At 41.6% G+C, this 16,607-nt stretch overlaps 2 protein-coding genes across 3 annotated transcripts in view; one reads left to right on the forward strand and one right to left on the reverse strand.

The window, feature by feature from the left end:
• The window catches only part of zcchc4 (zinc finger, CCHC domain containing 4), a 108,236-nt gene that overhangs the window by 64,882 nt on the left and 26,747 nt on the right, over window positions 1–16,607 (reverse strand). The window lies entirely within an intron of this gene.
• Window positions 1–16,607, forward strand: part of si:dkey-219e21.4 (zinc-binding protein A33) — a 32,022-nt gene that overhangs the window by 10,950 nt on the left and 4,465 nt on the right. Inside the window, exon 5 of the mRNA XM_063043348.1 lies at window positions 10,513–10,646. Coding sequence (XP_062899418.1) covers window positions 10,513–10,646 — 134 coding nt within the window. The remainder of the gene's footprint in view (window positions 1–10,512; window positions 10,647–16,607) is intronic.

Genomic DNA, 16,607 nt, shown 5'->3' on the forward strand with positions numbered 1-16,607 from the left:
TGAAAGGATGAACAATATTTCCAAAACAGGGACATTTTAATCTTAAACAACTAGAAACATACAAATCAAAGTTCACAATGTACATTGTGTTGAAATACACAGATCTTCTTAGGGACAGCTCATTACAGAATTATGTGGGAGATGGGTGAGAGAGTTGCCTATTTGTAACTAATAAAATTTATTTATTTATTTATTTATTTTAAATTTTATTTTTATTTGGATAAGGAATTCACAATTATCATGTACTTTTTTCACACATATAACCCTTTCCATTTTTTTATATGTATAAAACTACAATTATTTATACATTCTTAAGTACACATTGAGATGATATGAAAGGAAAATAAACATTTAAATAGATAATTATGTACTGTGGTAAATCTAACCTATTAGGCTAAGTAATGAAATTAGTTGTTAAGAAAAATGGTAATAATAGTTTCCATACAACCCTTCTGGACCATTTCCACTGGTCCAAAATGTTGCATACAAGCCTATATACCAACCATTGTAGGTGTTTATATCCCAATTTGTTCGTGCTTGTTCCTGCCCGCAGACATAATTATCCAATCCCTATGTACTTATTTACTTAATTTTTTCATTTTTTTTTTTATCCCTTTCCCAAATCTTTCCCTTTACTTGTGTTAATTCTCTATTTTCCAAAAAAAAACAAACATTTAGACTAGGGGTGCTTACGTTAGCAATATTACTGTGTTGATGAGAAGAGCAATATAAATCATTAGGAGAGTCATCTAAAGTCTGCTCGCATTGGGGTTATATATTCAATCCATTTATTCCAGATTTGATAAAATGTTTCTTTTTGAGTTCTCAGGGAGTAAGTCAACTTTTCCATTTTAAATATTTCCAAGATAATTTCGTACCAATCTTCTAATGTAGGTGGTATTGGATTTAGCCATTTTCTAGTGATTGATTTCTTACTTGCCGCTAAGAGGGCCTGCAGCAACTTTATATCTTCCTTCTGTTCAAGGAACAATACATGCCCCAAATAGAGCGTCTCAAAGTTCAGAGGTATCTGGGACCCAAGTACCTTAACTAATGTTCTATGAATACCTTCCCAAAATAGACTTAATTTAGGGCAATCCCAGAAAATATGAAAATGATTTGCCTCCTTGGAGCCGCACCTTCTCCAACACATCACATTTGTATCTTTATATTTTTCCTGATATGGGGTCTTGAAGTATCTTATAATGTTTTTCCAACAATGTTCTCTCCAAGTCAAAGAATTAGACGAGGACCATTGAAAGCTGCAGATTTTCCCCCAAGCCTCCTCTGAAAGTACCAACCCCGCTTCTTTCTCCCACTTCTCTTTAATATACAGTGTATTTACATTTTTAGCATGGGAGAGTGCATTATATAGGCGAGAAACTGATTTACTAGGTATTGAAGTGCAAGCCGAATTCAGAATCTTGAAAAATTCTAATTCTACTGTTGATAGGTCTGTATATCTACAACTCTGGTTAACATAGTTTCGTATTTGAAGGTACCTAAAAAAGTCATTATGTTCTAGGCCATGTTTGTCCTGCAGGATTTGGAAACTTTGTAATACTCTTTTATCTATAAATGAGAGGTAGGTTGTAAGACCTTTCTTTATCCATAGCTCAAATCTTTTATCTCCTCTGTTGGGAAGGAATTCGGTATCATATGCACACCATCTAAAGAGTTTTAGCATGTTATTAATTCCACATGAATTAACCACCTTCTGCCATACTTTTAATGTAAGATTTATCCAAGCATTATTAAATTTTTCCAACTGGGCCATCAAGCCTTTGTCAGCTATTGAGGCCTGAAGAGGAAAACTGTCAACTAATCCAAATTCTATTTCATTCCATCTAGCCTTATATTCCCTATTACACCAATAGAACAGAGGAGTTATCTGTGAGGCATAAAAATAATTTCTCAGGCAAGGAAGAACTATACCTCCTCTTTCCTTCCCTAACTGTAAGGTGTTATATCGAATTCTAGGTTTCCTTCCTTGCCAAATGAAGCGGGAAATCCATTTGTCCCATTCCCTGAATTGATTATCATCCACCTCCACTGGTAAAGTACGGAAAAGATATAATAACCGAGGAAGAATATTCATTTTTATAGTATTTATCCTTGAATTTAAACTTAAAAAGGGGATAAGATTCCATCTATGCATATCTGCTTTTATCTCTGAGATTAATGGCCCATAATTTACCTGTGACAGTGTTGAAAGATCCTTCGGCAGGGTTATTCCTAAATATTTTAATGATTTAGCTTCCCTCTTAAGATCGTTATGTATCCTGCAATTTTTTGGATGGTGTATAATTTAGGGACATAACCTGCGTTTTCTTTACATTTATTTTATAACCTGATATTTTCCCAAAGTCATCCAACAGTGTAAACAATCCTATAAATGATTTTTCTGGTTCACTCAGATAGACCAAAACATCATCTGCGAATAACGCCACTTTCTGTTCAATCCCTGCCACCTTGATACCTTTTACGATTTCGCTCTGTCTTATTAGTTGGGCAAGTGGTTCAATATATAGCGCAAAAAGGAGAGGAGAAATTGGGCATCCCTGTCTAGTGCCTCCCTCTAAAATGAAGGAGTCAGAGAGGTCCCCATTTATCTTAATTCGGGCTGTAGGGCTGTCATATAGAGTCTGAATTACTTTAATAAACCTTTCTTGAAAGCCGAATCTTCCTAACACTCTGTATAGGAATGCCTAACTAACCGAATCAAAAGCTTTCTCAGCGTCCAATCCTACTACCATTGTCTCTGTCTCGTTCTTATTAACCTGTTCTAATATGTGCAGAGTTCTCCTTATGTTGTCCTGTGTTTGTCTTTGTTGAATAAATCCAGTCTGGTCTAAATGGATTAGGCCAGGTAAAAGCTTTTCCAATCTGCGCGCTAATATAGATGTAAATAGTTTGTAATCTAAATTAAGAACACTAATTGGCCGATAATTGCCACATTCTAGTTTATCTTTACCCTCTTTAGGAATAACTGAAATAATCGCTTCTCTCCAGGAAGGTGGAGTTTCTCCTCTCTGCAAGATCCAATTAAAGGTGTTAAGTAGTAATGGGGCTAACTGTGTCTTCAGGGACTTGTACCACTCTGAGGTAAACCCATCAGAACCCGGGGACTTTCCAGCCTTTAACCTAGAGATGGCCACGTTCAGTTCTTTGACAGTTACTGTTTCTAATAAACTTTCATTTTGTAAATCTGTAAGTTTAGGTAGATCTAAAAAATTCAATACATTGTCTATATAGGGCTCATTGGGGGCCCGGGGTTGGGAGTACAGCTCTCGATAATATGTTTCAAAACTCTCTTGAATTTTCCCTATTGTACTCTCCACAAGCTTTGTCTTTGGATTCTTTATTTTATGAATTGTATTGTCTGCTTGTTGTTTTCGTAATTTATATGCTAATAATCTAGCTGATTTACCTCCTACTTCATAATTCTTTTGTCTCAGGTAAAGAAAATTTCTTTGAGTTTCCAACGTATAAATATCATCAATTTCACTTTGCAATTTCCTAATTTCCTGTTTTCGATTTGAATTACTTTTGTTGCTATCTACAACTTGAAGTTGTTTTAATTTTCCTTGAAGGTCTGCTAATTTTTGTGCATTGATTTTTTTCATGTGAGTAGTAATGGAAATAATTTTCCCTCTCAGTACAGCTTTCAATGTATCCCATAAAAATCACTGGTGATGTTTCTCCTGTGTCATTAAGGTCTAGATATTCTTTGATTTCTCCCCTTAATCTCTCCATTACTTTCGGGTTATTGAGTATATGTGAGTTTAGCCTCCATAGTGTTTTCCTCATTTTCCTTTCCAGGATTAGAGACATAGAGACTGGGCTAGGATCCGACAGATCAATTGTTGCAATATTACAGTTTTTTATCCTGAGTCTATCTGTATTAAAGATAAAGAAATAGTCTATCCTTGAATAGGCTGAATGAGGGAAAGAGTAATATGTATAATCTTTACTAGTAGGGTGTAATTCCCTCCAGACATCTATAAATCCCAACTCCTCCATCAATGAATTCACTTTCCGAGTCACAGGTTTATTCTGAGTAACTATTCTTGAAGAATCTAATATAGGATTTAATCTAATATTAAAATCCCCTCCACAAATTACTACCCCTCGAGAACTGACCATTAGGTCAAAAATGTGTCTATAAAATGACCATTCACTACCTGGAGGAGCATAAACATTCAGCAATGTTATTTCTGTACCTTCTATTCTTCCTGTGATTTTTACAAACCGTCCTTCTTTGTCTCTAGTCTCTGAAATATGTTCATAATTAAGAGTACTTGATATTAAAGTCGCTACCCCTCTTTTGTGACTCAATTTATATGATGAATAAAATACATGCTTAAAGCCCATTCTTTTAATTTTCCATGTTCAGATTGGCTCTTATGTGTTTCCTGGAGGAAAGCTATTTGTGCCCTCTCTTTTTTCAATTTAGACATAATCTTATTTCTTTTAATTGGATTCAAAACCCCATTAACATTATAGGAAATTATTTTTACCAATTCAGTTTGCATTTTTCTCTAGTAGAAAAAAAGCACTCTCCTTTTCTAACCAAACAGTAAGCAATCCCTTCTCAACAGTAAACCAAGACATATAACCACACCCTAGACATTTCTGAACGTATAACATTTGAAAATTTTTCCCGACTTCCCACAGTGAGGCCTGAGCACCAACCCACCTCAGTTCAGAGGGATAACCTCTATCTTCACCCTGTGTTAGAGGGCCCTCAGCAGTTTGAATAATCATAGAGAATTTTCTCCTATTTATGTCTCGACCATATTGCTATCATTCAAGTTATTCCGCCTAGTTTATTTTCAGTTACCAGTTTTCATTTTACTTTTAAGTTCGATCTACTCTTTTCAGTCATTTCTCTTAATTAATCTGTATTCTCTGTACATTCGCGTCTGAATATTTGCAGCTTTTCCTTGTAGTTTGACACTCTGGTTCGAGTGGAGCGTCCTCGCTCCACTAACTGCCACGACTTCTGCCAAATCCTCTCCAGTAGCGACTCCGGTTGGGTGATAACTTTAATAGGTAGTCCCCGGTCCGCCAGGTCCAACATTGCCTCCTCCACCGTAGCGTAAGTTTTTGTCCCTTCGTCGTAAAAGACTCTCAGCCGAGCTGGATACAGGGTCTGGAATCTGATGTTGTTTTCCTTCAGGACTCTCCGTGTTTCCGTATATTCCTTCCGTCTGGCAAGAATCCCCGGTGCGTAGTCGTGGTCTAAACTGATTTTGCAGTTGTTCCACATGAAACCTTTCTTTTGCCATGCTCTTTTAAGCACCTCTTCCTTCGTTCTGTAACTGAGAAATCTGATCAGAATCGATCTGGGCTGGGCGCCTGCCGGAGGCTGTGGTGCCAACGCGCGGTGAGCCCTTTCTATCTGTAGGTCTTTTGCGGCCGGTATATCAAGGTTCTCTCTAAGCAGCTTCTCCACGAAGGGAATCATCAATCCGGGTTTACCTTCGGTTCCTTCGGGAACTCCGTAGATCCTCACATTTTCCCTTCTCGAGCGGCCTTCTTGATCTATTAGTTTCCACTGGAGCTGGTCTTGTAGTTTCAGCATTTCTGCTATCACTTCCTCGGCGTTTTGTAGTTTCTCTTCAATTCCAACAATCCTCGCTTCGGCTTCATTTATCCGCGAGTTAGTTTTTACTATTTCTCCTTTAATATCTTCCAGCTGTTTGCTGTTATCTTGTCGGAACTCGCGAATCTCTCCGAGAATCAAAGACAGAGTCACCGATTCCCCCTCATTATCTCCATCCTGGCTTGCCGTGGGGGAGCTAGGCCCGTCGCCTTGCTGCGTCTCTTTATGTTTATCAGCCTTCGAAGCGGACTTTATATTCTTGTTCTTAGACATCATCCTTGCCCCTTTTATTAATATAGTTATGCAATATTAAGTATTTGTCTAAATTTGATTTTGGGGCAGTTTACCTTCTTTTTTGTCGAGAGACCTTTTCCTTACGCCGCCATTCCCTTGATGACCCGGAAGTCCAGCCCGTAACTAATAAAATTTAAAGCAACGTGAACACTTTGAAGACATAAAAATTCCAACAAGCATTTGAACTCACTGCGGCCTTTGCCAAAATTTAAAGGTGAAAAGTCTGAAGAGTGCAAGTAACAGAATGGGTATGAGAACAATTTTGCTTGAGGCACAACAAAACTCACCCATATGCTTCAACAGCAAATAAAACATGAAAATTGAGTTAAAGGACATTTAAAGCTCTTAAACGAGCAGGCAAGAGGATAATATCAATTTTAAATAAGGAAACAGTCCTTAAAGAGTAGAAACACATTGCAATGTCAATGTGTCTGGACCATGAAGGTGAAGTCAGCAGTTTAACATGAATGTCATTGAGAGAACAGGAGTAAGATGTCATGGAAAGACATGATGATGCATGGCGTACATGAACAGGAGACAGAGACAGGGAGGGGGGATTCACACACTCAGCTGTCAAGCAGCATCAACAAGGGGAATTAACAGTCTATGTTTTGGGCTGAGACCTTCGTCAGGACTGGAAAAGGGGAAGAAGCCAGAATAATTCTATGATTTTAGTAAGGCATTTGACAAGGTTCACTATGATAGGCTCATACAGAAAAATCATGAAGCATAGGATCCATGGAAACTTGGCTGCACTGATTCGAACTGGCTTGCCCACAGAAGGCAGAGTGTAGTAGATGGAGTGTGTACCACCTAGAAGTTGATGACCAGTGGTATCCCGCAGGGGTCTGTTCTAGGATCCCTGCTATTTATGATTTTCACAAATGACTCGGATGAGGAAGTGTTGGGGTAGGTTAGTAATTTTGCAGATGACACAAACGTTAGAGGTGCTGTGAATTGTGTAAAAGGTTGCCGTAGGTTCCAGCGGGACATTGACAGGATGCAGAGCTGGGCTGAGAGGTTGCAGAAGGAGCTCAATCTGGAAAAGTGTGAAATAATACATTTTTAAGATCCAACTTGAAGGCAGAGAACAAATTTAATGGTTGGATTCTTAGCAGGATCTTTGGGTCCAAGCCCACAGATCCCTCAAAATTACAATGCAAGTCAATAGGGTTGTTAAGGAAGGCATAGAGTGGGTTGGACTTCATTATTCAGGGGACTGAGTTCAAGAGCTGCAAAGTAATATTGCAACGCTACAAAATTTTCGTTTAGTCAGTCTGCTCACCTCATAGAAATCAACACCAATGGATATCCATTTAAGGTGAGTAGACGAAAGTTTCGCAGAGATGTCACAGGTAATTTTTTTTTTAAAAACAGTGTTGGCTACCTGGAATGCTCTGCCAGGATTGGCGGTACTGACTGACAGAATAGGGATATTTAAATGACTCTGAGGTAGACACATGGATATAAGAAAAAAGGAGATTGTATAGGAGGGAGGGAAGGATTAGATTGATAATACAGTAGGTTTATATTGGCTTGCACAACACTGTGGAACAAACTGTGCTATAGTATGCTCTATGAAATGCATACAATGACAGGGAGAATGTGCAAAAGGTAACCCAAGGTCAGGATCAAACCTGGATCAATGGAGCTCTGAGGGATTAGCACTATTTGACATTAATAGTGACCATGATTCCTTAAGTTTTAAGATAGCTATAGATAAGGATAGGTATGGACCTTTTGTGAGAGCATTAAATTTGAGCAGGGCAAATTATGAGAGCATGAGACAGGAACAAGGAAGAGTTCATTGGAATCAGCTGTTTTTGAGCAAGTCCACATCCGACATGCGGAGGGTGTATAAAGACCAACTGCACAGACTACAGAACAGGTATGTTCCAGTCAGAAGGAAGGACAAGGATAACAAGTTAAGAGAACCTTGGATGTTGAGAGAGATAATGAATTTAATCAAGAAGAAAAAGGAAAAGCATGTAAAGCTTAGGAAGCTAGAATCAAACAGAGCCCTTTAGGATTGTAAATAAGCCAGAAAAGAACCAGGCAAGCCAGGAGGGGGCATGAAAAGTCCTGGGCCAGTAAGATTAAAAACGATCTCAAGGCATTAGGAGCAAGAGGAAAGCTAGGGAGAGGGTAGGACCACGCAAGGATAAAGGGGGGAACATTTGCTTACATGAAGAGGATGTGGTTGAGGTCCTTAATGAGTACTTTACATCAGTATTTACCAAGGAGAAGGAGATGGAGGATAGGGAGATCAGTGCTGAGCATTTTGGTATGCTGGGACATTTCAAGGTAGAGGAGATGGTAGTGTTAGGTCTCTAAAAGAGCATTAAGGTAGTAAGTCCCCAAGGTCTGATGACACATATCCCAGGTTATTAAGAGAGGCAAGAGAAGAGATTGCTGGGGTCTTGACCAATATCTTTGTGTCCTCTCTAGATATAGGCGAGGTACCAGAGGACTGGTGAGTAGCTAATATTGTTCCATTATTCAAGAAGGGAACCAGGGATAATCCTGGAAACTATAGACGGTGAGTTTCACATCAGTGGTAGGGAAGTTCCTGGAGAGAATACTTTGGGATACGATTTACGAGCATTTGGAAAACCATCACCTAATTAGGGAGAGCCAGCGTTCTGTCTTACTAACTTGATTGATTTTGACAAGATTACAAGGGTGATTGATGTAGAGCTGTGGATGTTGTCTACATGAATTTTAGTAAGGTATATGACGAAGTCCCTCAAGGGGGGTTCATCTAGAAGATTAAGATGCATAGAGATTAATGATGAATTAGATGAATTAGCCATTTGGATTCAGAATTAGCTTGCTCATGGAAGACAGAAACTAATGGTCAAAGGAACATATTCTAGCTGGAGGTTTATGATTAGTGATGTTCCACAGGGACCCGTACTAGAACCTCTGCTGTTTGTGATGTACAGTATATAAATGACCTGGATGAAAGTACAAATGAGTGAGTTATTAAGTTCGTACATGGTATGAAGATTGGTGTTGTCAACAGCATAGAAGATTGGCAAAGAATACAGTGGATTTAGATCAATTGCAGATATGGGCAGAAAAATGGCATATGGAGTTTAACCTGACCAAATGTGAAGTGTTGCAGCTTGGTAGGTCAAATGTTAAGAGAACAGTACACTGCTTAGGGCAAGACCCTTAACAGTGTTGATGAGCAGAGGGAGCTTTTGGTCCAAGGTCATAGCTCCCTGAAAAGACTACATAGGTTGATTGGGCGGTTAAGTCATACAGCATGCTTTCCTTTATTAGTCGAGACATTGAGTTGAAAAGTCAGGAAGTTATGTTGCAGCTTTATAAAAGTATAGTTAGGCTACATCTGCAGTATTGCATATAGTTCTTGTTGCCCTATTATAAGTGTTACACTCAGTTATATTGGCTCGTATATGTCTAGGGGAAATCCCACCCAGCACCTGCCTCAACACTTCCCGCAGGGTCAGTTGGTGCACCACTGCCGCCCGAATCAGTCCCAAACATCAATCATCAGCCAGCACACCCAGTACGTTTTACCAAGTACACTTTATAGATATTACTAAGTCTATGAAATTAATATAAATTCAATACAGCAAAGGAAGTAATGGAAAAAAAAGAGGCGCCAGACTTATCAAAGTCCAAGTTCTTCGTGCACAACTGTTGGAGCTCAATCAATTCCTGACGACCACCCGGATCCTGTCAACTCACGGCTCGGGACCACCCGAAGTGATCCACCGGAGCCTTACCGCACGTCCACCGTCCTCTCCGACTCCCCGCCAAAAACCCCGTTCCCACTCATATGAGACAGCATTATCATCCAAAAAAAATGATACATGAACACCCATTGGCTAATAGCACCCTGCTATCTGTATTAACCCAAGCAAATGTCTAGCTAGAGACTTTCTCAGCATTTAACATAACAAAGAAGCATTCCCAAGTATAACATAACAAAGAAGCCATTTTAAACTTACCATACAAAAAAGAAAGACCCCGTACATAAGAACGATTTCAAGGCTTTGGAGAGGGTGCAGAGATGTTTTACCAGGGAGCTGGTTAGCTCAGAGGTCAAGTGCTATAACAAGTGGTTGGAGCAGAGGAGGCTGAGGGGAGATCTGATGGAGGTTTATAGGTTTATAAGAGGCATACTTAGACTAGAGAGACAGCATATTTTACCCCAGGTTTGAAATGTCTAATACCAGAGAGAAAGCACTTAACCTGAGAGGGGGTAATTTCAAAGGAGATGTCAGTGGCAGTTTTTTTAAATGTAACACAGAGTGAGGGTGCCTGGAATGCGCTGTCTGGGGTGCTGGTTGCAGATACATTAGGGACATTTAAGAGACAATTAGATAGGCACATGAAGGGGAGGAAAATGGAAGGATATGGGCAATGTGTAGGCAGAAGAGATTAGCTGAGTTGATCATGATTACAAATTTAACTAATTTAGCACAACTTTGTGGGCCAAGGGCCAGTTCCTCTGCTGTACTGTTCTATGTTCTGTTTACTCTATGCCACTATTTTGAGTGTATTTATAAACAATTATTATTTTAATGTAACACCTACTGATTTTTCAATTACAATCTTTATTTCATTTTTATCCAAAGTTATTCAAAGAAAACGGAGAATGAAATCTATGCCATTAAAATAGATGAAGCCAAGTTTCAGAAGCTATCAAAACTCATACGGAACATTTCAACCAACCTCTATTCACAACTGCAAAGGAAGATTTTCTTACTGGGTAAAGTATACAATAAGTTTAAATACTATTGTCATATCTACAGGTGGATGTTAGTTAGCCTATACATTATCAACTTAACTGATCAGGAAAATCAGCTGGAAAGAAGAGAAAATAAATTTTCTAGAAATTACAGTGGCGAACCGTGTCACTTGTACTACAGTCTAATCATTCAGCAGTAAGTATGGGTATAGATATCGGTTATATTTTCAATGCAGTGATAAAGACTGAAGATCATAAATTATATTACTTTAATTATAGTACTGTGCAAAAGTCTTAGGCACATATATAGAGAGGGGTCCTAAGACTTTTGCATAGTACTTTAGTACTTTTATGTATTACACTATACTGGGGAGAAAGGAGGGAGCAGGAAGCACTAGAGAGACGTTCAATGATGATTAAGAAACCAGCTGTTTAGAATCAAACAACCTGGTGTGTCAGGACTGGGTGTATCAGCACCTTTGCCCCCCCGACCTCAGCACTCCTCTGCCACCTGTCCCATAACCCCCCCTCTAGTGTTGCACCCTTATCATTCCCAACATCATTTTCTCCCACCAGATTTACAAATTTGCTCTCCACTCCACATTGACAAATACAGTTCTGTGCAAAAGTCTTCGGCACACTAGCTATATATATGTGCCTAAGACTTTTGCACAGTTCTGTATAAAGTTTTATCCAATAGTAAATGAGTCAACAAGTACAAACAATAAAGCCGTTATTAAGAGTTGGAGCAAGAGTCTACAGTACTCAAATGACAAAGTTATGTTGCAGCTTTATAAAACTGTAGTTAGTTAGCATCTGGAGTATTGCATATAGCTCTGGTCACCATAGGAAGAATGTCAAGGCTTTGGTGAGGATGCGGGTGCAGAGGAGGTTTACCAGGATGCTTCCTGGATTAAAGGCCATGTACTATTACAAGAGGTTGCAAATACTTGGGTTGTTTTCTCTAGAGCGGCAAAGGCTGAGGGGAGATCTGACGGAGGTTTATAAGATTATGAGACATAGATATAGTGATCAGAGCATCTTTTTTCCCAGGTTTGAAATATCTAATACCAGAGGGCATGCACTTAATGTGAGAGGGGGTAATTACAAAGGAGATGTGAGTGGCAGATTTTTTTTTGAAACACAGAGTACTGGGCGCCTGGAATCCACTGTCTGGGGTGGTGGTAGAAGTGACTTTAAAGAGACATTTAGGTGGACATATGAGTGGGAGGAAAATGAAAGGACGTGGACATTGTGCAGGCAGAAGAGATTAGTTTAGTCTCCCTCTCGCTCACTGCTACAGGAGGATGGTGCAAGCAGTCCTGGGTCTTGGGCAAGGTTTGATTGTTTAGGTCTGTGGATTGGGCTCATTTTTAGAGTCTCTGCCGTTCATGGTATATCAGCTGCTGGTTACTCCTAATTTTATTGCTATTTTGTGTGATTTTGATCGGGGCAGATTGGTTCTGCAGCCTGCAGTCAACAAATAACAAAGAGCTAAACTGAACTGAACATTCATTCCCATGCTGTTTCAAGGACCCTGGTTTGATGTTTAATATTCTGCGTGTTACTCGCTTATTTATTTTGCCGTTTGCGCGATTTGTTCTTTTATTTTGCACGTTGAGTGTTTGATGCTTTCTTTGAACGGGTACCATGGTGTTTCTTTCTTTTGTGACTGTCTGTGGGAAAACGAACCACAGGGTTGTATACTGCATACATACTTTAATAATAAATGCACTTTGAATCTTTAAGCCATGTTCTGTAATCCAGGCAGCATCCTGGTAAATCTCTGCATCCTCCCTCAAGCTTCCATATCCTTCCTGTAAAGGCTGATTTATACTTCTGCGTCAACGCGTCGCCGCAAACCCTATGCAAAGCCGACGCGGAACCCTACGCGAGAGCTTGCATTGCTGCGAAGCGCACCTCTCCCAAAATGTAACCGCACGTTGCAGCAACGCAGACTGCAGCAGCTGTGATTGGTCCGCTTGGTAGCATCGCATGTCATCCTATGCTGCAATAGTTTCCTACTGGGCGACTGAACGGCAGGGAAGGAACTCTGGCTGCAATGCTCTCCATAAAGCTTTACAGACCTCCGAAATTATGGAGGACACATTTCGCACAAAAAAAGATGCGAGCATCTTATTTACCCCAAGACTACCATGACCATGCAGCATCTCTAGGAAGACGCACAGTCGACGTTTCGGGCCGAGACCCCTCGTCAGTCCTGACGAAGGGTCTCGGCCTGAAACGTCCACTGTACCTCTTCCTAGAGATGCTGCCTGGCCTGCTGCGTTCACCAGCAACTTTGATCTGTGTTGCTTGAATTTTCAGCATCTGCAGAATTCCTCATGACTACCATGACCATGAAGCCTTGTGCGGGCAGGTGAGTGCGCATGCGTGATGTGCGCGAATTGCCGAGCGACGCAAACACACCAACGCACAAGTATAAATGCTCACAATGCGCATACGCCATTTGCGTAGGTTACGGCGTCCAGTTAACGCAGAAGTATAAATCAGCCTTAAAGCGGCAACCAGAACTGAACACAATACTCCGTGTAGTCTAACCAGGGTATAGAGCTGCAACATTACCTCACAGCTATGGAGCTCAATTCCCCCAACTAATGAAAGGCAATATTCCACATGCCTTCTTAATCACACTGTCAACTTGTGTTGCAAGTTTGGAGGATCTATGGACATGGACCCACAGAATGTTCTGTTCCTCGAGACTATTAAGAATTCTACCTTGGGCCTTGGGATACAAGTACATAGCTCCCTGAAAATTGGAACATGGGTAGACAGGGCAGCGAGGAAGGCATATTTGTCTTCATTGCCTGAGAGTTGGGTCATCATTTAGTTAGAGAGGGTGCAGAGAAGATTTACCAGGATGGTGCCTGGATGAGACACAATGTTTTATGAGAATAGGTTGAGTGAGCTAGGGCTTTTCTGTTTGGAGCGATGGTGAATGATAGGTGACTTGATAGAGGTGTATAATATGATAAGACACATAGATTAAACAGTTAGTTGGGCTGCAACTAGAGTTACATGAGCAGTTTTAGATACCATACTACAGGAAGGATGTGATTAAGCTAGAAACGGTAGAGAAAAAGAATCACAAGGATGTTGCCTGGACTGGAGGACTTAAATTATCAGAGATTGGATAGTCTAGATCTTTTTCCCTGAAACAAAGAAAACCACGTGACATGTATATAAAATTATGAGAGTCATAGATAGTAGAAAACCAGTGGCTGTGGTAGGGATGTCTAGAACTAGAGTGCATAGGGTCAAGGTGAGAGGGAGGGATAACATTTTCACACCAGGTGGACAGTATCTGGAATGACCTGTCAAAGTGATGGTGGAGGCAGGAACAGTCATGACATTTAAGAGACATCCATATAGGTATGCGAGCAAGGTGTAAATTAATATGAAATTAAGGCAAATGAGATCAGTATAGATAGGCATGACGTAGTGGGAAAAAGGGCAGGGGGCCAAAAGACCTGTTTCTGTGCTGTACCACTCTATGACTTGGCCCTCCTCTCAAATGTACCGAAATCATCACTCAATATCACACTCCAACTCATGAATGGCCCAAATCCCACCACCCCCCGCCAAATCTCCCAACCTTCAACAGCTCCAGAGGCCCCGAGTGTGCAGCTACCCACCCTACTCCCAAGGAACCACTTTAATCACAGGTTTGCTGGAGCTCTTGTGGAGAGTTTAAACTAATTTGGCAAGGGAATGGGAACTGGAGAGGTAGGACTGAGGATAGGACACAAACACGAGGAATTCTGCAGATGCTGAAAATTCAAGCAACACACATCAAAGTTGCTGGTGAACACAGCAGGTCAGGCAGCATCTCTAGGAAGAGGTACAGTCGACGGTTCAGGCCGGGACCCTTTGTCAGGACTAACTGAAGGAAGAGCTAGTAAGAGATTTGAAAGTGGAAGGGGAAGCGGGAGATCCAAAATGATAGGAGAAGACGGGAGGGGGAGAGTTGGAGCCAAGAGCTGGACAGGTGATTGGCAAAGGGGATATGAGAGGATCATGGGACAGGAGGCCTAGGGAGAAGAAAAAAGGGCAGGGGGGAAAACCCAGAGGATGGGCAAAGGGTATAGTCAGAGGGACAGAGGGAGAAAGAGGAGAGTGAGAGAAAGAATGTGTGTATATAAATAACAGATGGGGTACGAGGGGGAGGTGGGGCATTAGCAGAAGTTAGAGAAGTCAATGTTCATGCCATCAGGTTGGAGGCTACCCAGACAGAATATAAGGTGTTGTTCCTCCAGCCTGAGTGTGGTTTCATTTCTACAGTAGAGGAGGCCATGGATAGACATGTCAGAATGGGAATGGGATGTGGAATTAAAATGTGTGGCCACTGGGAGATCCTGCTTTCTCTGGTGGACAGAGTTAAAATGTGTGGCCTTACTCTTAATAGTTTCTCCTCTGGCCCTTACTCTTAATAATTTCTCCTTTGGCCTCCGTCTAGCAGAATTAGTCCTTACTCTTAATAATTTCTCCTTTGGCTCCTCTCACTTCCTCCAAACTAAAGGTGTAGCTATGGGCAACTGTATAGGTCCAAGCTATGCCTGGTTTTTTGTTGGCTTTGTGGAACAATCTATGTTCCGAACCTATTCTGGTATCTGTACCCCACTTTTCCTTCGCTACATCGACGACTGCATTGGCGCTGCTTCCTGCACGCATGCTGAGCTCGTTGACTTTATTAACTTTGCCTCCAACTTTCACCCTGCCCTCAAGTTTACCTGGTCCATTTCTGACACCCCCTCCCCTTTCTAGATCTTTCTGTCTTTATCTCTGGAGACAGCTTATCTACTGATGTCTACTATAAGCCTACTGACTCTCACAGCTATCTGGACTATTCCTCTTCTCACCCTGTCTCTTGCAAAAATGCCATCCCCTTCTCGCAATTCCTCTGTCTCCGCCGCATCTGCTCTCAGGATGAGGGAGATATCCTCCTTTTTCAAAGAAAGGGGCTTCCCTTCCTCCACCATCAACTCTGCTCTCAAACACATCTCCCCCATTTCACGCACATCTGCTCTCACTCCATCCTCCCACCACCCCACTAGGAATAGGGTTCCCCTGGTCCTCACCTACCACCCCACCAGCCTCCGGGTCCAACATATTATTTGCTGTAACTTCCGCCACCTCCAACGGGATCCCACCACTAAGCACATCTTTCCCTCCCCCCCCCTCTGCTTTCCGCAGGGATCGGTCCCTACGTGACTCCTTTGTCCATTTGTCCTCTCCATCCCTCCCCACTGATCTCCCTCCTGGCACTTATCCTTGTAAGTGGAACAAGTGCTACACATGCCCATACACTTCCTCCCTTACCACCATTCAGGGCCCCAGACAGTCCTTCCAGGTGAGGCGACACTTCACCTGTGAGTCGGCTGGGGTGATATACTGCGTCCGGTGCTCCCGATGTGGCCTTCTATATATTGGCGAGACCCGACGCAGACTGGGAGATCATTTTGCTGAACACCTACGCTCTGTCCGCCAGAGAAAGCAGGATCTCCCAGTGGCCACACATTTTAATTCCATATCCCATTCCCATTCTGACATGTCTATCCACGGCCTCCCCTACTGTAAAGATGAAACCACACTCAGATTGGAGGAACAACACCCTATATTCCAGCTGGGTAGCCTCCAACCTGATGGCATGAACATTGACTTCTCTAACTTCCGCTAATGCCCCACCTCCCCTTCGTACCCCATCCGTTATTTAAATACACACTTTCTTTCTCTCTCTCTCCTTTTTCTCCCTCTGTCCCTCTGACTATACCCTTTGCCCATCCTCTGGGTTCCCCCCCCCCCTTTTTCCTTCTCCCTGGGCCTCCTGTCCCGTGATCCTCTCATATCCCTTTTGCCAATCACCTGTCCAGCTCGTGGCTCCATCCCTCCCCCTCCTGTCTTCCCCTATCATTTTGGATCTCCCCCTCCCCCTCCCACTTTCAAATCTCTTACTTGCTCTTC

The sequence above is a fragment of the Mobula hypostoma genome, chromosome 3, assembly GCF_963921235.1.
Source record: "Mobula hypostoma chromosome 3, sMobHyp1.1, whole genome shotgun sequence".
Taxonomy (NCBI): Eukaryota; Metazoa; Chordata; class Chondrichthyes; order Myliobatiformes; family Myliobatidae; genus Mobula; species Mobula hypostoma.